Source organism: Pteronotus mesoamericanus, unplaced genomic scaffold (genome assembly GCF_021234165.1).
Source record: "Pteronotus mesoamericanus isolate MK-2021 breed Mesoamerican mustached bat unplaced genomic scaffold, CSHL_Meso_final scaffold_54, whole genome shotgun sequence".
NCBI lineage: Eukaryota > Metazoa > Chordata > Mammalia > Chiroptera > Mormoopidae > Pteronotus > Pteronotus mesoamericanus.
The window spans coordinates 337023-359748 of NW_026555321.1; the positions used below are offsets into that span (position 1 = coordinate 337023).

At 38.9% G+C, this 22726-nt stretch overlaps 1 protein-coding gene across 2 annotated transcripts in view; it reads right to left on the minus strand.

Moving 5' to 3' along the window:
- Positions 1–22726, minus strand: part of CTNNB1 (catenin beta 1) — a 37054-nt gene that overhangs the window by 13827 nt on the left and 501 nt on the right. For both annotated transcript variants that reach the window (XM_054595381.1, XM_054595382.1), the window contains exon 2: positions 43–106. In XM_054595381.1, the coding sequence (XP_054451356.1) occupies positions 43–55 (13 nt within the window). In that variant the 5' untranslated portion in view covers positions 56–106. The remainder of the gene's footprint in view (positions 1–42; positions 107–22726) is intronic.

Below are 22726 nucleotides of genomic sequence, written 5' to 3' on the forward strand. Positions count from 1 at the left end.
AGCAGAGCCCCAATTCAGTAGCTAAAGACTTATCATACAAACCTTGAGTAGCCATTGTCCACGCAGAGGATTTTCAAAAACGGTTGTATGGTGTCCTTCAGATACCCTAAAAGAGTTCATCAAAAGTCATGAGGATTTAAAATTAACTCCCTTTTAATACTCGTAAGTCACTAGGGTGGCCTGTTAAGACATCATGGACTATACCCACAAAAAGCCCCACAGCTTCTTGTACCGCGTGACACAGCGGAACACGGATCTCATGAGGGGTCCTCCAGACCCCTCGACCCCAGCGCCAACTGCCAAACGTCTAAGTGCAAAAACTCCTCTTTAACAAGCACCTCTTTTTAGTAGAAATATAAAGATGATGAAGAACGCATAAAAGCTCTAATAATGAAAGCCGTGGAGGGGGGAAGAAACTATTCAAAATCAACTCCTTGAGTTCCAAAAAGCCTCTCCCATTTTAATTTCTCTCACTGAAAAATTCACAGATCCTCTTTGGACAGTAGAAGTCCAATGGATTTTCTTTAAAAACACCAAATTTTCCTTCAAAGAACCAACTTTTCTGTTATGGTACAATGCCACCTAAAATAGGTTCAAGAAAGTAGATTTTGGTGACTGGATCAGAACAATAGATTTTAGATTTCTTTACTAAGAAGTTAAATTACTTCTCAAATGAAAAAGTTTACAACACAAATTAGAAACATGATTTTCAGTAGGTTTTCTAAGCTCCAATTTTTTCTAAGTTCAAATTTATAGCAATGATTTATTATAAATACAAGTATTACTGACAGAAACGATGCTTTAATCAACATAAAAAAATTTAATCATTCATACATATGTATAAAATCAGCATATAATTGATGTCTGCATTCTGGCTTTAATGTGTAATATTCAGGAAAACAATGAATCACATAGGAAATTATTTGCAAATAAGAACAATTTTAGGGCTCCAAACCTCTAGATATTCCTAATAAAATTTCCTTTATTACAAAGTCTTGTCCCTAAACAAACTCATCTTACACCAGAAATTAACATATTAGGTGTTTACCAATGTGTAAAGATATAGACTAAGATATTTAAGTGCTAGGTGTTTTCTATCAATGTACAAAGTAGTTTAAATATGTTTAAGGAAATTTGAAATTGCACTCTAGTCCTATTTTCTCTATGTAAAAAAGCATGTTTGATTATTCCTAAAATTGCTCTCCCAGTACTGGATTTTTACAACCACAAAGATCACCTGACACTTAAAGCTGACAAGAGCTGTTGATAGAACTGTTTAAATAACCACAGTAGAAATAACTGACAATTTCTATACAAGGCAAAATGAAGGACAGAAAATAGTAAAAGTGATTCCTGTCAATAAGAATCTCCTATTTTACAATACAGCTAGCCCTGAACCACCCAGGGGTTGGGGCACTGACCGCCTGTGAGCAGTTGAAAATTTGCATATAACTTAAGCTGGCCCTCTGTACACACATTCCCAAGTGCCATCTGACTCCTGGACAAAGCAGGGTTGAACTGTGCAGGCCAACTGAGGAGTCGGTATATAAGTGCACCTGTGCAGTTCAAGCCCACGTTGTTCAAAGGTCAACTGTAATTTATTTGGCAGGATTGTGTGTTTAATGCTTTGGTTCAACAGCACTGTGGTGGGACATAGAAACCAGCATTTTTGATGAATTCTCTAGGATGCAGCAGATGATCTGTGGACCACACTGAGATACACTATGCTGCACGGATCTCCGGTTCTCTGTCCACTGACACTGTGTTCTAGCTCTCCTCTTTGTAACTGGCTATTTAATCATTCTTTCAAGTCTCTGGAAAATGGGTTCCCTACTTGCGCTTCCCAGTATATTTCTGGGAAGGGGACTTAAAAGATGTTCTTTGCTGAGCTCTTCCTTTGACCGGTGCTACGTACGGCTCAGAAACCAACTAGTCACATTTATAGGCTATGCAGCTGTTTGTTTAAGAAAACCTATGGTGTATTTGGCTTCAAGGAAAAAAAAATATTTATAGTATTGTTTCCTTGTTAAGTAACACACAGGTAACACATTTTAGGCATGATAATGGGTATAATCTGTTTATGGGGGCTGACATAGAACTTGACTATGGTTTTTAATGATTTTATGGAAAAAAGCAAGTTCATGTTCCAAATTTACAACATCCAGTTATATGTTAGGGACTTAAGCAATACTATTAATTTCACAGCACTTTAACATTTATGCAAAATAAATAAAAATTATTTTTGCTCTTCACGGCAACCCTGTGAGGCGAGGGCGGGCAGGGGGTCTGTCTTCAGGGATGTACACGGTAAGCATGAAAATGAAGCTCTACAGAAGCGACAGCACAGACCACCTCATCCCCACACTGCTCTGCAGATTCAGATTTATCAAAACACTGAGAACTGCCCACTAGAGAAACTGAATACGCTGCCGAGAGAGAACCCACGCAGAACCCTGCCCACACAGAGAGGCTCCCGCACGCTTCCTCCGGGCAGGGCTCTCAGCCTGGCTGCCCTCCCCCGCCAGCTGCCCACTGCCGCAGTCGGGGCTCCGTGCAGCGGAAAACCTTCCACAAAGGACAAACATCAAGGGAAACCGACAGAAAAACGGATTCTTTCTTTTAAGTCAGAACTGAAAAATAGGGGTGGGGTAGGGTAGGGAAAGAAATAGAATGTTTTAATTTATTACTCTCATAAAGTATGGAGAGAGTAAACATTTTTAGAAGTTAAATAGATAACTGAAGCTGAAAAAAACTAGAGCACAAAGGAGAAAGAGACACAAACTATGAAAAAGAAATGAGAATCAAGCCAGGGAATCAAAACTCCAACTAACAGGTATTCTAGAAAGAATGATAAACAAAAGGGGAAAGGCCTACTGACTCCCAACCAAGACGGGGGGCGTGGAGGAGGCTTAAAATTACGAAGCACCAGAACACTCCCCGATGCAGGTGACCACTAACTTCGGACTGACTGCAACAGGGCGGTCTGGGCTCCGCCGGCTTCACCGCCCCCCCGTGGGCTCTGACACAGAAAAAGGGTGCTGGGCGCGGGCGGCTTACCCGATGAGGCAGTGGATGCAGCGCCCCCCCTCTTCCTTTTGCTGTTTAAATGCACATTCTTTCAATGATGTACTTTGTAAAAAAAAAAAAAAAAATCGAAATTCATCTTGCTGCTTCTGATTTAAACTCTATAAAGGCTTAAAAATATAGATCCTTTATATATAATAATTTCTACTTAAGTAGTAAGTTCATCCTTGACAATATCTATTCAAAGTGTTACTATGAGTAATTTTTCCTTCAGCTTTTCTAATAGTACTTAAGCAAGCTAGGTTTTTCTTTCCTGTTATTATGAAAATTTTCAAATATGCAAGAAAGTAGATACAACTGTATAATGAACACCCACATCACCTATACTTAACTGTTAATATCATGCCATATCTATGCCTTCCTACAGAATGATTTTCAAGTAAATTACATATATTAGTACCTCCTGTGACTATAAAAATTAAGGGTATTTTCTTACATACCACATTATTATAAAAGAGTAGCATTAGTAACTGACACTCAATTACACAATCAGTGCTAGAGCTTCTACTTCACCTTCTGTACTTTGAGCTTCTGTCAAAGTCTACATGATAATTCTTGACACGATAAAAATCTCAAACTAAAGTTGCTTCTTCGGTTCCCATCAGGACAAAATTATTTTAATTACTTTAGGTTTTAAGAGGTTTCAGTATTACTGAGAATAACTTTGCTATATAAAAATAAAGCAGCTCTATTATAAAAATCAGTTTTATACTGGCAGTTCATGCCAACAATTCACTTTTTCAATAATCTGTACTGGAAGAACCAAAGCCAGTTATTTATTCTATTTTCTCCTTTTTTAAGGTTTTATTGATTTTTAGAGAGAGGGGAGGGAGGGAGAATGAGAGGGACAGAAACATGGATGTGCAAGAGAAACATCAACTGGTGGTTGCTTCTTGCGCATCCCCAACTGGGTACCCGGCCCACAACCCGGGTGTGCGCTCCGACCTGGCACCGCACCAGCCACCTTTCGGCTCGCGGGCCAGTGCTCAATCCACTGAGCCACATCAGCCAGGGCTGTTCATTCTGTTTTAAAGAATATGCAACTCTATTTCAGGAGCATAACAACCTTCTGATAAATCCCCAGGGATTAAAAATAAAGTTCTTAGTGAAATTTATTTTGTAAATCTAAAAACACATACATATCCATTTTTATTAACTGTCACTACTAACACGTCATTTTAAAAATTTTTACCGTCTCCTCAGAGCTTCCAGTTCCAGCACTTTTCCTTCTACACTAAAACTTTTAAGTCGTAACTCACTCTAGTTTCCTTTCTGTTTTTACTCTCAGCTGGGCTTATGTCTGAAAGGAGTCTTCTTGGACTGGCCAAGAAAAAACACACATCTAAAGACACTTTTGTTCCTCCAATCACCTAGCATTAATGCCCTTGGCGCTATCTTTTAATATAAGTGCGAAATGGCTATTAGAAATATGAACTGTCTGTAGCTAGGAAAAATTAGGATGTTCCCCAAATGACGCCTTCATTTTATTCTCTTCTCTACCCTTACTATAAAGTAAAATATATACTTAGTATAAAATTTTTCTTCATCATTACCTAAGTGGTATGCAGTTAGTGACATTTTGATGTATTTGGTATAAAAACGTACTGTTAGGCATTCTTTTAATATAAAAATCAATTCCACGTCTTGTAGACTCTTATAAAATCCTTATAAAATATCATCTGTAATAAAGCATATGATGTCTTTCTTGAATATTTAGTTTGTCCTATCCCATTTTGTTTGCTATACAAACAATGCTGAACAATATAAATAATTCTCTTAATTTTTCCCACCCAGGGGTTGCTTTAACTACTGGATAAAAAGGGTAAGAACTTTTAAGGCTTTTAATACATAGCTCCAAAATACCGATGGAGCATCAGTTTATACAATTTTCACAGAGGCACTGTAATAGTGGCCAGTTTACTGAGCGAGGGCTTACCAACATCAGCTGTTATTTCAGAAAAAAATTTTTTTTAAAGTTTTTTTTTTAATCTTGGCAGGGGGAGAAAGGGAGAAAAGTATCAATGTGTGGTTGCCCCTCACACACCCCCAACTGGGGAGCTGGCCTGCAATCCTGGCATGTGCCCTGACTGGAATCAAACCAGCGACCCTTTGGTTCACAGGCCGGCTCTCAATCTACTGAGCCACACCAGCCAGGGCTGAGACAACCTTTAATAGTACTATCCACTGTCTAATGTATGTACCACCACCCTACCTGCAAGTTTCTCTAAATTCTGAAATTAAATGCTTGCTTTTTTTAATTTTTATTTTTGCTACATGTAGCCTTTGACTTCCCAGATTTTTGATGTAGTCCCCTTTTTTGTTTTTATAGAGTATATGTATATGTTATACATAAGAAGTCCCTTGAATAATCACTAGTATAACACATTTAGGCCAACTGTGTATGTTTGAGAATATGGATTTACTCTTTAAAAGAATTAGATTGTGGTAATATTCTTTACATTTATATTGCAATTCTCACCAATGATTTTGTGATCAGTTATACAATACGAAGATAGTCCCGATTCTTCAGAAAAAAAACAAATTTTTACTTTATCCACTCTAAAAACAAATTACGACAAAAAGCAGACACTTTCTCCAGTGTATATTGGTATTTTAAAATATAGCTACTTCACAGTACATACTGAGTTGCTTTCTGTCTATAAAGGCACATTTTTATAATTTCCAAATACAATTTTATGACACTTAAAAAAATTCATATTGTTTATGTAGTGTAAGTACAAATACATACCAGCTTCCTAATACTTAGGGGCAGAGGGAATAAGGCTGGTAAAGGTATTAAAGATGGCTTAAACTCATTAGTAGTTTCTGCTTTTTTTTAAAAAATCCAACAAATACAGCAAAATTACATCTGTTAGGCAGGGTGATGAATATATGGGTGTTTGTGACGTTATTCTCTACACTCTGCTTAACAAAAATAACTGAGTGTAAATAAAGTAGCTGTGTATGAACATTTCAGATAAAAATAAACTCCAAATATAATTTTAAAATACATCTTTGTACTGCGATCTTTCAAAACATTATTAAAATGGAGTTACACAAGACAGACATGGGTATTTTATGTACACTTTTGTTAAATCAGCTAAACCTTACAAACCTGAATCTCAAATATGAGGATAAAGCATTTCCATCTCCTTGAAAAGGGAACAGGCATAAAAAGCTAAAAAAAATCTACAAGTGTATTTTATAAAGCTATACAGCTACATGGGAGGATCTGTTTCTATCACTTCTTGGAACTGAGAATCCTGTTTCTCAAAATGAGTTCACAAAATGATGACTGGCTAAATACTTCATACCCATTTTAAGTAGATTTTATAGTGTGATAAGGCTGCAGAGAAAACTGTTCATAGTTTAACTACATTTTTAATCAAAGTGACCATTAAATTATATGCAAACTACTTTCCTATATACAAACAGAATAGTGAGAAAAATATAATCTCAAGAAGATTTCATTCAAATTAGCAACAATTAAAACAAGGCACATACAAGATTAAATGATGACACATTTTCTTGCCTAGAAATTTTTGTCCTATATAAAGAAGTCAGTTTTCTCTAACTTAGTTTAAGTATCATTAGATTTCTTTAGGAGTAAAATGATTTTTAAGAACACTTGGAGTGGAGGTATGAAGGTAAAAATAAAAAAAGACTCAAGTTAAGTATGAGAAGGAACAAATTCTATCAGACTCTAACACACAATATAAATGAACAGCAACTCAATTAAAGAACACTATTATTGGGTTATGAATGAATATAAAACTACAGAGTAATCAGTAAACACAGTAATCAGTAAAATCAGATATAATGTGGCAGTCTAATAAATGAAAAAGGTGCTATTTCAATTAAAAGTTGGACTGCTTGCTTTAGCAGTATGAGGAGAAAGGTGCTTGTACTTCTAAAAAAATCTTTTCATCCTTACTTTACTGTATTAAAATTGAAATCTACATTAGTCAAATATTTACATGTAAAAAATAAGACAGTAAGATAAAGTATGGTATATACAATCAAGAGTGGTATATATGGAAATAAAACCACTGTAAGTAACTAAAATATCACAAATCTAGTAATATCTAAAAAATGACATAGTAGACACAGGACATGTGAAATAAGATTAAAGGCTAATATCCATATGTATACAAATGTGTGGGTACAAATATAAGAAAAACAGCTAGGAAAGGCAGAAACTATCATTTCAAAGGAAAAGTAGCTAGTAAGCAATAAATAAACACAACAGAGTTTAAACTCATTTAGTTTTTGCTTATCAGACTAGTAAAGAGTGAAAAGATTAATGATACCCACAGCTGATAAGGATAAAGTTAAACTGACAAACTTTTTGGAGGATAAGTTGGCACTATCCATTAACTGTAAACAAACTCTGACTTTAAAAAAATTCATTTTTATAATAAAAAGGTATTCTGCAGGAGTATTTACAGAATCATGCCAAGATGTCTGCACAGTAATGCATTCATAGAGAAAAATCTGGAAATTACCCAAATGCTTATCAACGGATCCATTTAGTAGAATATATAATCATACTAGATTTAAGCATCTTTTGTTACTAGCATTGCAGTAACAGTGAATAAGAGAGTCAGAGAATCAAGGTCATACATCTAGTAAAGCCTGCATTCTACCGTTAGAAAGTTAGGCGATGAAAACAAGACAATTTAAGGAGAACTGCTATGAAGAAAATAAACAAGGGGAGAACAGGGCGACTGGGGAGTAACAAGGGAGGGCGTGACATCTGAGCAGAGGACGAGGGACCGGCCAGGTAGAGAAGGGGCAGAACATTCCATGCAGAGAACAAGTGCAGAGGAAGGAATGAGCTATTTGGGAAAGGTACTAAAATGTTACCAGTGTAACTAGAAATTAGGGAACCATGGAGAGAGCTGGGGACCAGATCCGTAAGAAAGTAAAGTAAAATCCAAAGAGCACTGGGAAGCCGCTGGAACACCATGGCCTATGACGCAGGCTTTTTAAAGTTCACTCTACCATCCATATGGGGAGGAAAAAAGACCAGGAGGGACAAAAGCAGAACAGGAAGAACAGTCAGGAGGCTACTGTAAATCATCCTGGTGAGCAGGAGCACTGGATTACTATGTAGCCATTAAAACAATGAAAAATGACACAATGAAAAAATAGTCAACATATACTTAATATGCAAAAGATTGGTGTATTTTCTGCATACATTTACAGAACCAAATGGACAGAAATAATATATTAGAAACTAGAAATACTTGTCCAAGGAAATATCTTAAATCATTTAGCCCCACTATATGTTAGACAAACACTGACAGGCAGCACTAAGGAATGTTTCTAAGCATAATAGCTAAGTGGCCTATAAAATGGACTTCATGCAAAAGAAATGTGGAAACTTATTCATCCAAGGATTAATACCTCAAGGCAAAACAAATTGCTTTAAAAAAAAAAAAAAGACATTCTTTGAAAAAATAAGCAGTGTTTTCTAAAAGGAAATCAAACATTTCAATTTTTCCATTTAGACAAATGTCAGTGTATTTCTCCTAAAAGTTAGCTGCATCACAAATACCAGACTTCTGATTAAATCACTTATATTGTTTTAAATAGTACCTTTTACAGCATAATTTTAGCATGTTGCCTTTTATTATCAGGTAAACATCTAATTTTGCCCTTGACATGCTTAACAAGCTGGCATAACTAAATGCCTAGCAACTTTAGTTCTGAGCCTAGTATGTTATCTCACTGAATCTTCCCCTGTTGATAATTTCCCAAATTATCAAATGAAAAAACTGACTAGCAACAGTTAATATAAAAGTGTGTGTGTGTGTGTGTGTGTGTGTGTGTGAGTGAGAGAGAGAGAGAGAGAGAGAGAGAGAGTGTGTGTGTGTGTGTGTGTGTGTATAAAAATATGGCTAGTAAACTGCTCACTTAAAATTTAAATCGTGGTCTGTTTAGTTCAGCCATGTGCCCATTTAAAAAATTTTTTTTCTTTTTCGTTTTTTTGTAATACATTGTGAGAGAAAGGGAGACAACAGCAATTTGTTGTTCTACTCATCTATAGAGTCATTCGTTGACTCCTGACCGGGCATGGAACCTGCAGCCTTGGCATATCAGGATGATACTCTAATTAAATGAGCCATCTGCCCTTATAATCAAATCATATATCCCCCAAAGTTATAGACCATTAATATTTAATAGTCAATGTTGCAGATAAATCCAAGAGAAAGGTTTGAAATAAAAGTTATTACGTGTACTACTGAAGAACTACCTTCGCTGAACAGTGACCACAGTAAAAAAAAGAAAAAATACCCCACAAACATATATGTGTATTACTAAGACTGAATCCCTACTCTCCATACTTTGACTCTGGGCCTATTTAGATATAGCACTACTACAGACAAGAGATGCAAAATTTTCAAACATGAGTATATTATGCTAAGAAAATGTACTTTATTTCAAGGAAGTTTCTAGATGTTAATCTCTAGGCTCAGGCTATAGGTAGGATTACTGGGAGGGACTCATGTTATTTTTTTTAAAGCTCAATGAGTGAACTCGGTGATGGCTGGGACTACACCTTTAGTTCCTCACTGTTTCCTAGGTCCTGGCCACACACCAAGCTCTCGTGCATTTGAGAGACTGAGTATGCCAGTAAGAAGAATGTTCAAAAACTAGACAGGAGAACAGATAAAACATACTAGGGTCTTAGATAGCCAACAACAATTATATATAACCTAGGAGACTTTTTTAGTGCCTTTAGGAACACGAAAGATTTACTAAGGAAGAAAGTGTCTCATCTAGAACATAGGTCAGCAAAGTTTCTGTAGAGAGCCAGATGGTATTTTAGGTTTTGTAAGCCACATGCTCTGTTCCAACTCCTCAACTCTGCTATTATTACAGTACAAATGCAGCCACAGACAATATGCGCACCAATAAAATTTTATTTGTTGAAATTGCAAATTTAAATTTCATATAATTTCATGTGTCATGAGATATTATCCTTCCTTTGATATTTTATCAGCCATTAAAAAATGTCAAAACCAGTCTTAGTTCTCAGGCCACACAAAACAGGTGGTGAGCAATAGTTGGCCAATACCCTCATCTATTTATTACATACTTTCACTGAGAACAAACTAAAGGCAAGTTAATTTACATTTTAATTAAGTACATTAAACCTAAATGCAAAAACCAGTAACAGAATGGGTTTTTAAGTGGGTTGATAGGTTACTAAGAGAGGTCACACACTTTTCTTTTTTCTATAGTACCTGCAAAAACAGGTTTTTGGAAAAACAAAACTGGAACAAATGGTGTATGAAAGCCACATCAAGACCATGTACTTGGGAAAAATGCCAGGCCTATTAAAACCGGGAATGTGCTAAACCAGATTTTGGCCTCAATACATAGTCCCTCCTTATCTGTGGGGGATAAATTCCAAGACCCGCTAGTGGATACTTGAAACCATAGAGTGTTACTAAATCTTAATCCACTTCTTTAACTCTGCCGGAAATATGGCAGCAGCTTCTTCATCAGTAGACTCAGCCTTTCCAGTAATTTTTATATTTCTCGGTTCAAAACCTATTCATGGCTTGGCACCATTCATTTCAGGGGATCCTCTGCTGAAGTTTTTGTGTGAGCTCAATGCTTTCTGGCCCAAGTCACCATCAACTGGAACACCTCTTCTGTTCACGTTTGCCACCTGCAAATTTAATGCTTTTTCCGTTTTAACTAGGCACTTACCGCTCACTGTGGCCATAACTTTTGCCGTTTGAGATGCAGCAAAACCAACACAAGTTTATTTTTCCTTTTTCACAATTTCATACACATAAGATTTGTTCTCACCATAGATATCAGCAACCTCAGCATACAATTTTTTTCTTTCCTCATTAAGTCGAGAACTTTCCCCTTTTTACACTTGAAGGAATCGCTCCACGGTTTCTCTTCGGCAGCACTGCTAGTCTTGTGCACGGGGACCGCCGTGAAATAAGGCAGGCTTCACCTGAGCACAAGCGCTGCGGTGCCGTGACAGCCCGGTCAGCGAGAGGGCTGCGAGGCTACGGCTAACAGGCCGGCAGGGTATACGCAGTGGATACGCGGGACAAAGGGGTGATTCACGTCGCAGGCAGGACGGAGCAGGACAACGCAAGAGCACATCACACTGCTCCAGAAGGGGGTGCAATCTAAAACTTCTGAATTTCTTACTTTTAGAATTTCCCATTTAATATTTTTGGACCCCAGGTGACTGCGGGTAACTGAGACTGTGGAAAGCAAAACTGCAGATAACAGGGACCATTCTGTGTACATGCCTTTAAAAATCTTTCTTGCTCTGGCCGGGTGGTTCAGTTGGTTGCAGTGTTGTCCCATACGCCAAAAGGCTCACGGTTCAGCCAGGCTCAGCCAGGGCACACACCTACGTTGCGGGTTTGATCACCAGTCAGGGCATGTACAAGAGGCAACTGATAGATGTTTCTCCCTCACGTTGACGTTTCTCTCTTATTCAACAAATTTTTATGCAACTGCCACGGGCCAGAAGGTATAATGGATTCTGGGGATACAGTGGTTATTCTTGGTAAAGAGACAGGCAATTGAATAAACAATTACAAAGAGCAGCAAGTGCATGACTAAGTTACGAATGGGAGGAGGGAGTCGGCTGACACAAGTGGAAGGTCTTGGGGAGCTTGCGGGGGGCACAGGCTTCTTGAGGTCAGTAACACTCAAACTGAGACCTGAAGAAAGATGCAAAAGAGCCAGCGTGTAATGAACAGAGCAGGAACATTCCAGAAACGAGATAACATGTGCAAAAGCCCAGAGTCATGAAAGACCTGATCATCTTTTAACAACTAAAACTTGAGACAGAGTGATTCCATTACAGTGGAAAAGGCTGAAGGCAAATAAGATGAGAGGGAAAGTGGCCAGAGCCTGTGCGGCTCCTCAAGCCTTCGGTACGGACTGCATTTTTAATCTCAAACGCCACTGGAAGCCCGTGAAAAGTTCTAAGCAGGGGAATCACAAAATCCCATTTGTGTTTTTAAAAAAAAGCAGGGCAACCATGTCCATAGGTTACCCTTTCCAAGCGACAATGGGAACAGAGAAATGAATGGTGCGTTAACTGGAGGAACACAAAGGTGGTCCAGTTGTACCCATTCAACAAACCTTTACTGAGCACCTATAACTTACAGGCACTTTTCTGGGTACCAAGGATACAATCATGACAAGTCGAAGACAGGAGAGCAGCAGAAGCAAGTAAACAAATATTGTTTCACAGTATGATTAGGTGCTCAGGAAAAGCCAAGTAAAAGAATAGTAGAGTAAAATGGGTGAACAGGGACAATCTCAGTGGACGTCATTATGTGACATGGGTCATAAATGACAAAAAGAAACCACCTCTGCTAAGGTCTGGAATATATTTGTGTATTATTGGGCATGATCCACAACACACATTTACTCTATCAGCTACTAGATACCATGATTTTAGGAATGGGGTAGAAAGCAGTGAAGCAAACAGACAAAAATCTCTGTCTTCCTTGAGCTTACATTCTAGGAGGTTAAGAGGAAAAAAAAAAAGTAAAATATCTATCGTGTTAAGGGAAAACATAAAGCAAGAAAGGAGATAGGAAGTTGGTGAAAGTACGATTTTAGACAGGATGGTAAAGAAAAGCCTGAAGGAGGTGAGGGACTGAGTCATAGTACCTAGGGAGTATGCTTGACCATTTGGAGGAAAAAAAGAAATGGCCAGCATGGATAGAGAGGAGTTAGAGGAGAAAAGTAATAGGGAATGAATAAAGAGTGGTCTGAACACACAGGAGTCTGTGCTTTCACTAAATGAGACGGTGAGCCCGTGGACGTTTTTGAACAGAAAAGTTACATGACCTATTGTTCTAAAAGGATGGCTCTGGCTACCTTTAAGGGGAACAAAGTTGTCAGCAGAAGACCAGTTAGAAAGCCTTTGCAGCGATCTTGGCAAAAAATTAAGATGGCATTAAGATTTCAAACATTTTAAAGGGAAAGCAGACACAATTTATACGCAGGGTTTGGATATAGGGTGTAAGAAAAAGATGGATCAAGAACAGCAAGGTTTGAGTAACTGGAAATACAGGGTCGTATCCGTTACAGTCTCTTAGGGAAGACTAAGAGAAGCACTTTTAGGGGACACTGGGAATTCAGTTTTAGACATATTATATTTGAAGTGCTTCTTAGACATCCAAACTGTTGGAAAAATAGTTGGATATTAGGACCTACAGTTCAGGGGAGAAATCCTGGCTAAGGACATACATTTGGAAGTCGTCGGCAAGTAAATAAGTGATGTCTCAAGCTAGGAGACTACAGTGTATTTAGACGATGGAAAAGGAGAGGTCCAAGGACTAAACTTCCAGCCGCTTCAACAAAGAGGTCAGGGAGAAGGATGTCAGACAGCAAAGACGACTAAGAAGAAAATGTCAGAGAGGTAGGAAGAAAACCCACTAATAGTCATGGTGACCTAGAAACCAAGTAAAAAATATTTTAAGCAACTGTGTCAAATGCTACTCTAACAGGTTAAGTGAGATAGTAACTAGAAATTTCTAACAAGTGATTGCTGATAGGGGTTCAACAGAAAGAGGAAAGTGCGTAATAAGCAACTGTTTTAAGGTTTTTGTGAAGAGAGCAGACTGGGATGCTGGGTGAAAAGGCAGACAGGAAGAAGGGTTGTTTTAAACATGGGATGAATGGCATCATATTTGTATGCTCATAGGAAAAGCCAGTAGAAAAGGAAAAGCCAATGATACGAGAAAAGAAAGAATGAGAGAATATTCTTGAGTGCAAAGGAGAATGGGATCCAGTGTACAAATCAACTGGTTGTCCTTATCTTGAAACACACTTCATTCCTGAGGAGAGTGACATGGGCAGAGATGAAGGACACAGTCAGATAGGAGGCGGCAGGAATTCCTCCAATTATTCAATCTGCTTAGTGAAATAGAAAGCAGTGGCACTGGGTGGTGCTGGAAGGTTTGAGGAAACAGGAAAAAGTATAAACATAAAGGAGGGTAAACGAATACCCCCGGGACCACTGGGCCTGAGGCCAAGGAGGGACAAGGTTGTTGGGAGTGTATGTAAGAAAGTGATTATGATTCAACATGAAATTTCAGCTGGGTTGAAACGAGGGTGAGGGAGACTGAAAACCTTCGATGGCTACACAGACAGACTGTAGTTTTCAGTGGGGACGACGGGCTGTCGGAACTGAAGTGCTGACTGGAAGACCGGGGCACGGGGCACTTGAAACGACACTGGGAAGGAGGAGTGGTTACCGGTCAAAGATAAGGTGTTCTAGGGTATGACAGCGGGAATGTACAGCTGAATTAAGACTGAAAAGTAAGATCACTGGAAAAGAAACCAAGGACTTAAGAGGCCAGAATAGTGGAAGCATCCTTTATAGTAATGTTATTCAAAGTGTGAGGTTATAATGACCTAATGAGCTTGTGCCACATTATAAATTGACATACTGCTTCCTTCATCAAAGAAAGTCTTGCTGCTGCTGCTGCTACTACTAAGATGAACTAAACAATGAACTTAGTGATATAGGTGTTTTAAATTCTGGCACAAATTCCTTATAGCAATTCATACTTGTAACAAAGAGTTCACAGGCCGATGACCTTTTGAGTGATGCTGCTCTCCTTGGACACTGATGTCACAGAGAATTATGACAACAATAAGACAGTGAAGCTAGGAGCTAGTAAGTGTTCACGGAAGGCAGGGAATGACCCACGGAAGTCGGTAGATGATTAAAATACAGAGGGGGAGTGGGTGGGATCATTAGATGGCAAAGAGTCAAAGCTTTAAATTCTGGAAAAGAATGGTCAAGAAGTGACAATGAAAAACAAAAACGACACTCTACCTCTTGCTTCTGCAGAAAAAGATGTGTGAGAAGGGAAAACGTTTACCACTTGAGAGAGCTGCAAGGGAAGTGGCATTATTAGAGAAGCAGCAGCTAAGTTATAGTTGGAGCAAGTAAAAGAATGAAACATTCCCAGAGCAGACCAGAATAAAAGGGATCTGCTGACAACTACGCATTCTAGAAGGCACAGCAAATGGATTTCAGAAGATAAAAGGTGGGAGAGGGACACCAAAAAAGCAATGGAGATTAGGGTTTGGAGGGTAAGGAAAAGACAGAAGAGCAAGCTGTAACTAGACGAACAAAGGCCTTGAAAGCACATGCATCAGGACTGGCCTCTGACCAGAATATAATACTTTCTCCATTTGGAAAGATGGACCTTCAAGGCAGGTTAAGGAGAAGAAGGTGAAGTAGTATTACTGCATAGCTTCTGATTGGGTAAAGGGGACTAGCTCCAGAAGCGAAGGGAAAGTTAAAGTCTTTCTTAGAGCTTTCTGAAAAACTGTAATAAGATCTGGGATATAGCAGCCAACAGCAGAAAATCTGAGGTCCTTTAGCATTTAGTCAGGGCACTCCTCAAGCGTGATGATTAAGTATTCTTACAAAAAAAAAAAAAAAAAACAAACCACCCCCAAAAAACCCTTACAGAAAAACCCAAAGAAACCAATTTTACTATTATCCAGCTTCCATTCCCATTTTAACTATCATTACTCTATGTCCTGAGTGTCCCCGGGCTTCTGGAATTCAGACTTCTAGTCCTTTAAAATTTCTGGCCTGGGATCTCTCCTGTGGGGAGTAGAATGGCTCACACTCTGATTCAGTATCCAGGAAAGATAAGTGGAATTAAGACAAGAAATACAGTGACCTACAGAGGACAACTACCAGATTATATAGTTGAACTTAAAAACTAAAACTTTAAAATTAAGCAACATGCCAGAAAGCAAGCTAAATTTATGAATCTATCTATAGAGTTGGTCAGCATAATATGTTTCCTATATATTGTCTACTCCTGTATCTAAATGAACTATGAGGTATAATTTGAAATTGCTACATTCTTGCAGTAACTCAAAAAAGAATTCAAGTGTCCCCTTAGTACTTTCTACACAGGATGAAAACTCCACTTGGAAACCGCCACACTTACTTGGATTGAAAAATATTTCCAAGAAAGCCCTGCTCCCCCCCTCTAGGGTATGGAAAACTTCAAAGATGGGCTCACCCCATACCCTTACCCCCAAACCACTTAATTATACTTGAAAGGGGGAAGGGAGGCAGCTTATAACCACCATCCCTTTGAGCAGTAAATCACTACAATCATTTAAGATCATCTTCAAATTGCATTCCCAACAAATTTTGTAGTAAACCTAACTTCTCACATTTTTATACGGATAACGTACAATAAAGTGTGTGTATACATGTACATATATATCACATTTATTTCAGCTATAATAAAATCCTATTAAAAGAAGTTTATCAAACTAACCCTTCAGCTTTTGCACATCATTGACTTCCCAGCCAGAGCAGCCATCAGCATTTAAGATAAGATTTATCAATTATAAATATGGTTTGTCTGCTATGAGGACTAACAAACTTGAAAGAGCTTAAACAGGTTAATAATATCATCTCCCCCATTCTGAGTTTTTTAACTAATTGCTTAACATGCCTGCTACAAATCAGTCAAAAGGAAAATATCAGTCCAGCAACATGTTAATTATGAAATCACAAGTAAAACCATGAAAATATTTAGTGAAGAAGTTAAGACAGAAATAAACAGGAGAGAAAAGTGGTCGTGTTAGGAAGCAGTTTCACCCCGGCATCATCCAGCTGTTCACACTTTTCAAACTCTTCAACAAGTTCAAAAGAAATCAGAGGCAGGAATTTTCTTGAATATTACAAGAGAAACCTTACCGTGGTTCTGTAACGTTACACGGGGACTCTGACAGGCGAGGGGGTGAGCGCCCTGGGACAAATGTTTTGTGAAAAGCCCAATAGTCAGCTTTGCTTGTATTCTATGCCGCACCATACAGAGAGGACTGCGGCCTGCAGCTCGAGTTTCAGATGATGCTTCCTAAAACCAGTGCTGGCCTATTAGGGTTTGCATTTTCAGTCACAGTTTGCCATTTAAACATGTTGTCTGAAGACTAAACATCCAACTTTTCAAACTCTGCAAATGAAAAACTTTGCCCCAGCAGCAAAAGATTTAATGAAAATAAATTTATTCTGACCAGAGAACAGTATGCCATCAATGTAAGTAAAACTTATATGCAATTACTTTTTCATTATCTGAACTTTGCTTTTAAATTTTGGATCTAGTCTGATAATCTAGTCTAGTTTATCTTAGAAATGCAGATTTCAGCTGAACACCAGGACCTGATTTAAAAGCGTCAATAAAATTTCAGGCTGACATGATTGTGTATACACAGCCAGAATTTGTCCAATTATTTTAAGTGCCTTCTCAAATTAAGTTTGAGACCATTTTAAAAAAAATACACTGTAAAAAAAGCTACACTTAAGATAATCAAGGAATGAACACGTTGTTACTTCTCCTTTTCTGCATCCAAATCATCTGAATTTCTAAACTTGAAAATGTGGGTTTCCCAGGTTTCACAAAGACATTAATAATATGAACCTGCTTTTAAGTTCCTAATCTGTAGTCAATTGATACAAGGCATTTTCCAAATGCTTTAACATGAACCTAATATTAAAAATCTTATTTGCTATGTTATAAAATCCACAGAATATTATCCTGTCATTTATTAGAAACATCATTACAAAATGTTCTCCAAATGGGATTACTGCAGATGTTACTCAGTGGCCGTATTCTTTCAATAAGTGTTATTTAATGTGTGCTGAATAGTATCTTAAAATGTGAATTTCATTCACCAACATGCGTAAATCCAGTGATGCCCATCAATCTGGATTTCCTGCTTCTCTTAGAGGAAAAAACTTCCGATCATGTGGCACCATGGACTGTATTTCCAGACAGCGGTGGGAGCTGCAGAAGACTGGGTGCTTGGGTGGAACGTGTGCCTCTGATCTGCTGTCGTCCGGAGCCCCGGGCACCCCCCCACCCCGCGGGCCCGGCCCTGGGGGCACTGGGGAGACTGCCCCACTGAACCTCACCGGTAGGGTTTGTGACAGCGACCTGACTTTAGCTCCTTACCTCCAGTGTGAAGTTGTTTATGCTATGTTAATGAAGTAGACAATTGCCAAAGTCCCTAATAGATAGAGTATTTTCAATAAGCTTTATGTATCTAATTTTAAAAAGAGCATTCAACTTTTTTCTTTCATCTCATAAAAATCTTGGAAAATTAAAACAAGCTATTTGACTCAGAGACAGTGAATGCTGCAATCAACCTGGACATTTCTCAAATATGATCCTTTATGAAAGAACACAATCCATTCCAAAATAACCATTTACATAAAACAGTTGAGACATTCTTGCCTTCTGTTAAAAAGATATAACAGTATATTCCTTAAAGATCATTATCAAAGTCTCCACAAAATTATGTTAAATTCCAAGAGCGTAAGAGAGTAGTAATACTATCATTTTTCCCTCCACACTCAGTCGCCCCCCCCCTTTTTAAAATCCTCACCAGAGGACATTTTTCCATTGCTTTCAGAGAAAGAAAGGGAGATGGGGGAGGGGGGGAGAGAGAGGGAGGGGGAGGGAGAGGGAGGGGGGGAGAGAGAGAACGAGAAACATCTATCGGCTGCTTCCCCTAACAGGGAATCAAACTCGCAAATGTTCGGTTTATAGTACAACATGCCAAGCAACTGATCCACGCCAGCCAGGGCTCGACATGTCAACTTTTTAATTTCATTTCAACCACCCATTATGACAAAGCAAAAAAAAAAAAAAAAGAAAAAAAGAAAAAGAAAAAAGAAAAAAAATCTAAGTTCTGAGAATATCCCATATAAAATGACCATTTGACTACCTAAAAAGCTAATTCAGAAAAGGTTTAATTCCTGTTACTAATCAGAATTCAATTTGAAATGATTTTTAAAAAAATAATGCTACTAATAGAAATGCCAGGAGCTTTAATTTATGGGCATGGAGGAAGATTTTTATTGAAAACTTTAAAGGGCAAAATATTGGTATAATGCACCACTGCCCACGATTCTACAAATGAGACCCGACAGTGACTAGGTTATTTTCTTCTCGAATTCACATACACTGACTCAACAAGCTGTTTCCATCTAGAGTCTAACAGACATATTCCTCAATAATATGAATAAGCTAAGTACTTACTCATTTTACTGCGTAACTGATTTTAGACAAACTGATAACTCATTCATTAACTTTTTCTGAGAATGTTTCTTTAATTCATTAATATGACTAAACATTATAATCTTTTATTTTCAAATTATTGTACTGAGTTTTTTGGTTTGTCATTATGGTATATTTAAAAAGAATTGCCTACTTAATGTAACAAATAAAAGTTTAATCCCTAATTTTACTTTGACCTTCCTCCTGCAAATACTGCTTAAGAAGACATCTTCTCAAACCAACCTTTTAGTTAGCAGTATTGATAAGAATAAATTATTCTAGAATTCAAAAGGTTTCTTACTGATGCTTTCCCATCAGAACTAGGCATGAGTATTTTCTATACAAACTTACTAGGGGGAGAAGCATCTCAAGCATTACATTGTATCCACTGGAGGGCACTCAACAGGACCAGAGCAGGCAATGCAAACAGGCCCCGACACTACCCTCTGCTGCCTTCAGGTTGAGGGAGACTTGGGAAATGGGGAAATGTCTCTTCAAAGGAAAGATGCCCCCAACCTAAAAATTCAAAAAAGGTAGTTAAACTCTAAAAAAGGGTTCCTAACGTGATTGACCTCCTCTTTTACAAGCCACTTTTTCCTTCGGGAGAAAGAAAGCAAATTATGTACATACTTCAAGGATAGCAGGGTCAGGCCTCAACAGCCGGATCTAAGTTTCAAACTAAGTCAAGCTCAGTCTTGCAGGAAACACAAAAGCAGCATTCTTAGGTTAACAAAGAAAATAAAGAACTTTCTCCTGAGTTTAAGTGATGAAAAACTATGTAAGTTAATGCCTACTCATTTTCAGTGAACACAAATCACCTATTTTCTTTTTGTGGAAACTAAATATATTTATTTTAGTTCACTAGCCTAGTTATCTATCACACTCATAATTACAACAGTATTACATAAACAACAGTCTTTTAAAGAATGAGAACTGACTCTGCAAGTCAGGATCCTCCCAATGAGGGTAATAAGAGACAATCGCTACATGCTCTAGCTCCTACTCGGTTTACTATTTACTTTTACGGTATAAAAATGTTTTCAGTCAAGCTATTCAACAAAACTGATATTCCCACTAAGAAGGACACCGAAAACGAGACGACACGCAGCACCACGAAGAGTAACCAAGACACTCTCTCAGGAGCGGGCCCTGCCCTAAAACCGCCCCCTCGGCCTCAGCTGGCAGTCAAGCCTGGTGCCTGCCCAGGTCCACGCGCGAACTCAGCATTCACCTCCTGTTCCTCTACAGGTACTGATTATCAGCAATTAGCAAATGATGAAAGAGAAACAAATTCATGCTATGACTGGACAGATGTATTGTTTCTTTTCAATAACACAAGATTCACTTGGCTGAAGGTACTTAATATAGTCCATTTCTGAAATTTTATTTTCACTGCTACTTACAACTTACAAAGGAATGACATTCAAACTTTTGAATTGTCCACGTTCCTAGTTTCAACAATACTTACACTCCTCTTCCCACCCCTCCCAACGACAAAAAAAATGAGTTCTGCGTAGTTTTCTCCTAAGTACTACACACATCTCAAAATACCTTTGAGAAATTTCCTGAGGGGGAGAAAGAAACTATGAAAACAGAACTTCGTTTACGTAGACAATTTTTATTCCAGTCATTATTAGTTAACAGTAGGAAGTGTGATTCACAGTTTAAGTTTTAATATTGGAATATGCATTTTTCTCCGTAATAATCTTGGTAAAGGAAGCAGTCAGAAAATCAGTTCAAAAGAAATAAAACTTTTGATGATTCCTGACACATGAACACTGTTAAAAGCTTCATTTTTTTATTAGCCACTTTACTTCTTAAAACTTGGCTTTTCCTGAAAGCTATTGAAAATGACCGTTCTGGCCTCTGGGAGCACCTCAGGCCTGAGACTGCAAGGACTCTAAATTACATGCTATGCTAAACTTCCCGCTGCAGTTTCTCCTTTTCCCCTGAAGGACTTCAGACTTAGTCCCAACATTCCTTTAACTCTATAGAATAGTCTCCTGCAAATTTTTCAAGTTACTTTTGCAGCCACTTTAAGACCTTGTCCTTGTATGCGGCCTTCAAAACAAAGAGACTAGGTCAAAATAATGAATATTGGGCGCAAATCAGTCAAATTTTGTGAATGGATATTATCAGATAAACTTACGGTACTTTTTTTTAATGCAGATTTTGTGGGTGTAAATGTAAAAGTAAATGTAGCAGCAGCCTCAGCTCAGACTTAAAAGAAACAAGAACACCTTCCAAAGTGTTTGTCACTAATTTACGTCGGTATGTCAAGCTATGCCTAATAGTTCCTAGAAGGAAGACTAGTTAACAGGAAGGCATCTGAAGGCGCTGAATGTTCACCAAGCGACAATAATGAAAGTGTCCTAAATTCCAGACAAAATACTTAATAACTTAGCGATCCGAAAAACACCAGCCTAGCCTTTATCAAAGGAGAGCTGTCTCTTCAAGTTGATGCCTAGCCTAAGCCACCACTATTCACCGCACAAAGCTCCCATTTCACTAAAACCACTCCTCGATTTCCTTTCGCTGACCCCTGCATACCAGCAGGCCGGTCTCTCCCCATTCACCGCGCACAAACTCGGGGGGAGGGGAGACCACAGATGTCTGGAAGATACAAAGTATGAGACAATGCGCCCTCCCAAAGGGAACAGAAAACGGACGAAACGACTGGACCCAACTGCCAACGCTTTCAAGTGGAGCGGATTCGGGAGCGGGCTGTGCGAGCTGAACTTCCAAAGCGTCTGTTCCACGTCCTCTCCCCAGACAAAACACCGAGAGAAGTTGCAATGCTACGATTTCACTTGGCCAATTGCGTAGCGACGGGAAAATTCACTCCGTTTGAAAGCAAGCGTGCTCTAAAATCATGTTTAGCTGCCATAGAACTACGTGAATAATTTCCACGAACCAAATTCCCGAAGCAGTCAGAGGCTGAACCCCGGGGTTCCGTCCATAAGCAGCAGCACGCCGGTCGCCCCAGCCCGCATTTTTACGAGGGTCCCACACCCACCGCCACCGACCCAGGGCACTGCCCGCCGCTTTCGCTCACCTGCACAAGAAAATGAAGGTGCCAAGACCAGGATTTTGTAGGTGCACATCCTACTGACGCATCGCACCGTCTGCACTAATACTTTGGTTCCTCTAAGGTTTAAAGTTGCTTCGATTTAAATAAGCGCCAGTGCCAAACTCACACAGGCAGGGCATTAAACACACAAACACACACACACACATACACACACACACTTCTCTCAAGAATGCTCTTAACAATTCGTCCTTAAGAAGGAAACAGGAAATCTGGAGAGAAAGTCCACTGGCCTTATCCCCATGGCAGATGGGACCTAGGGTGGCGTCCCAGGCCCGGCGCCCGTACCCCAACTCCCCGATGGGAAGGCGGAGTCCCCCAGCCCCACCCCGCCCCCCACTCTGGCCCCCGCGCATCTAGAGGCGCAGGGTCCCTCCCCCAAACTCGGCCGCGGCCGGAGCCCCCGACGGAAACCCCCGCCCCCCGCGCTGGCCGT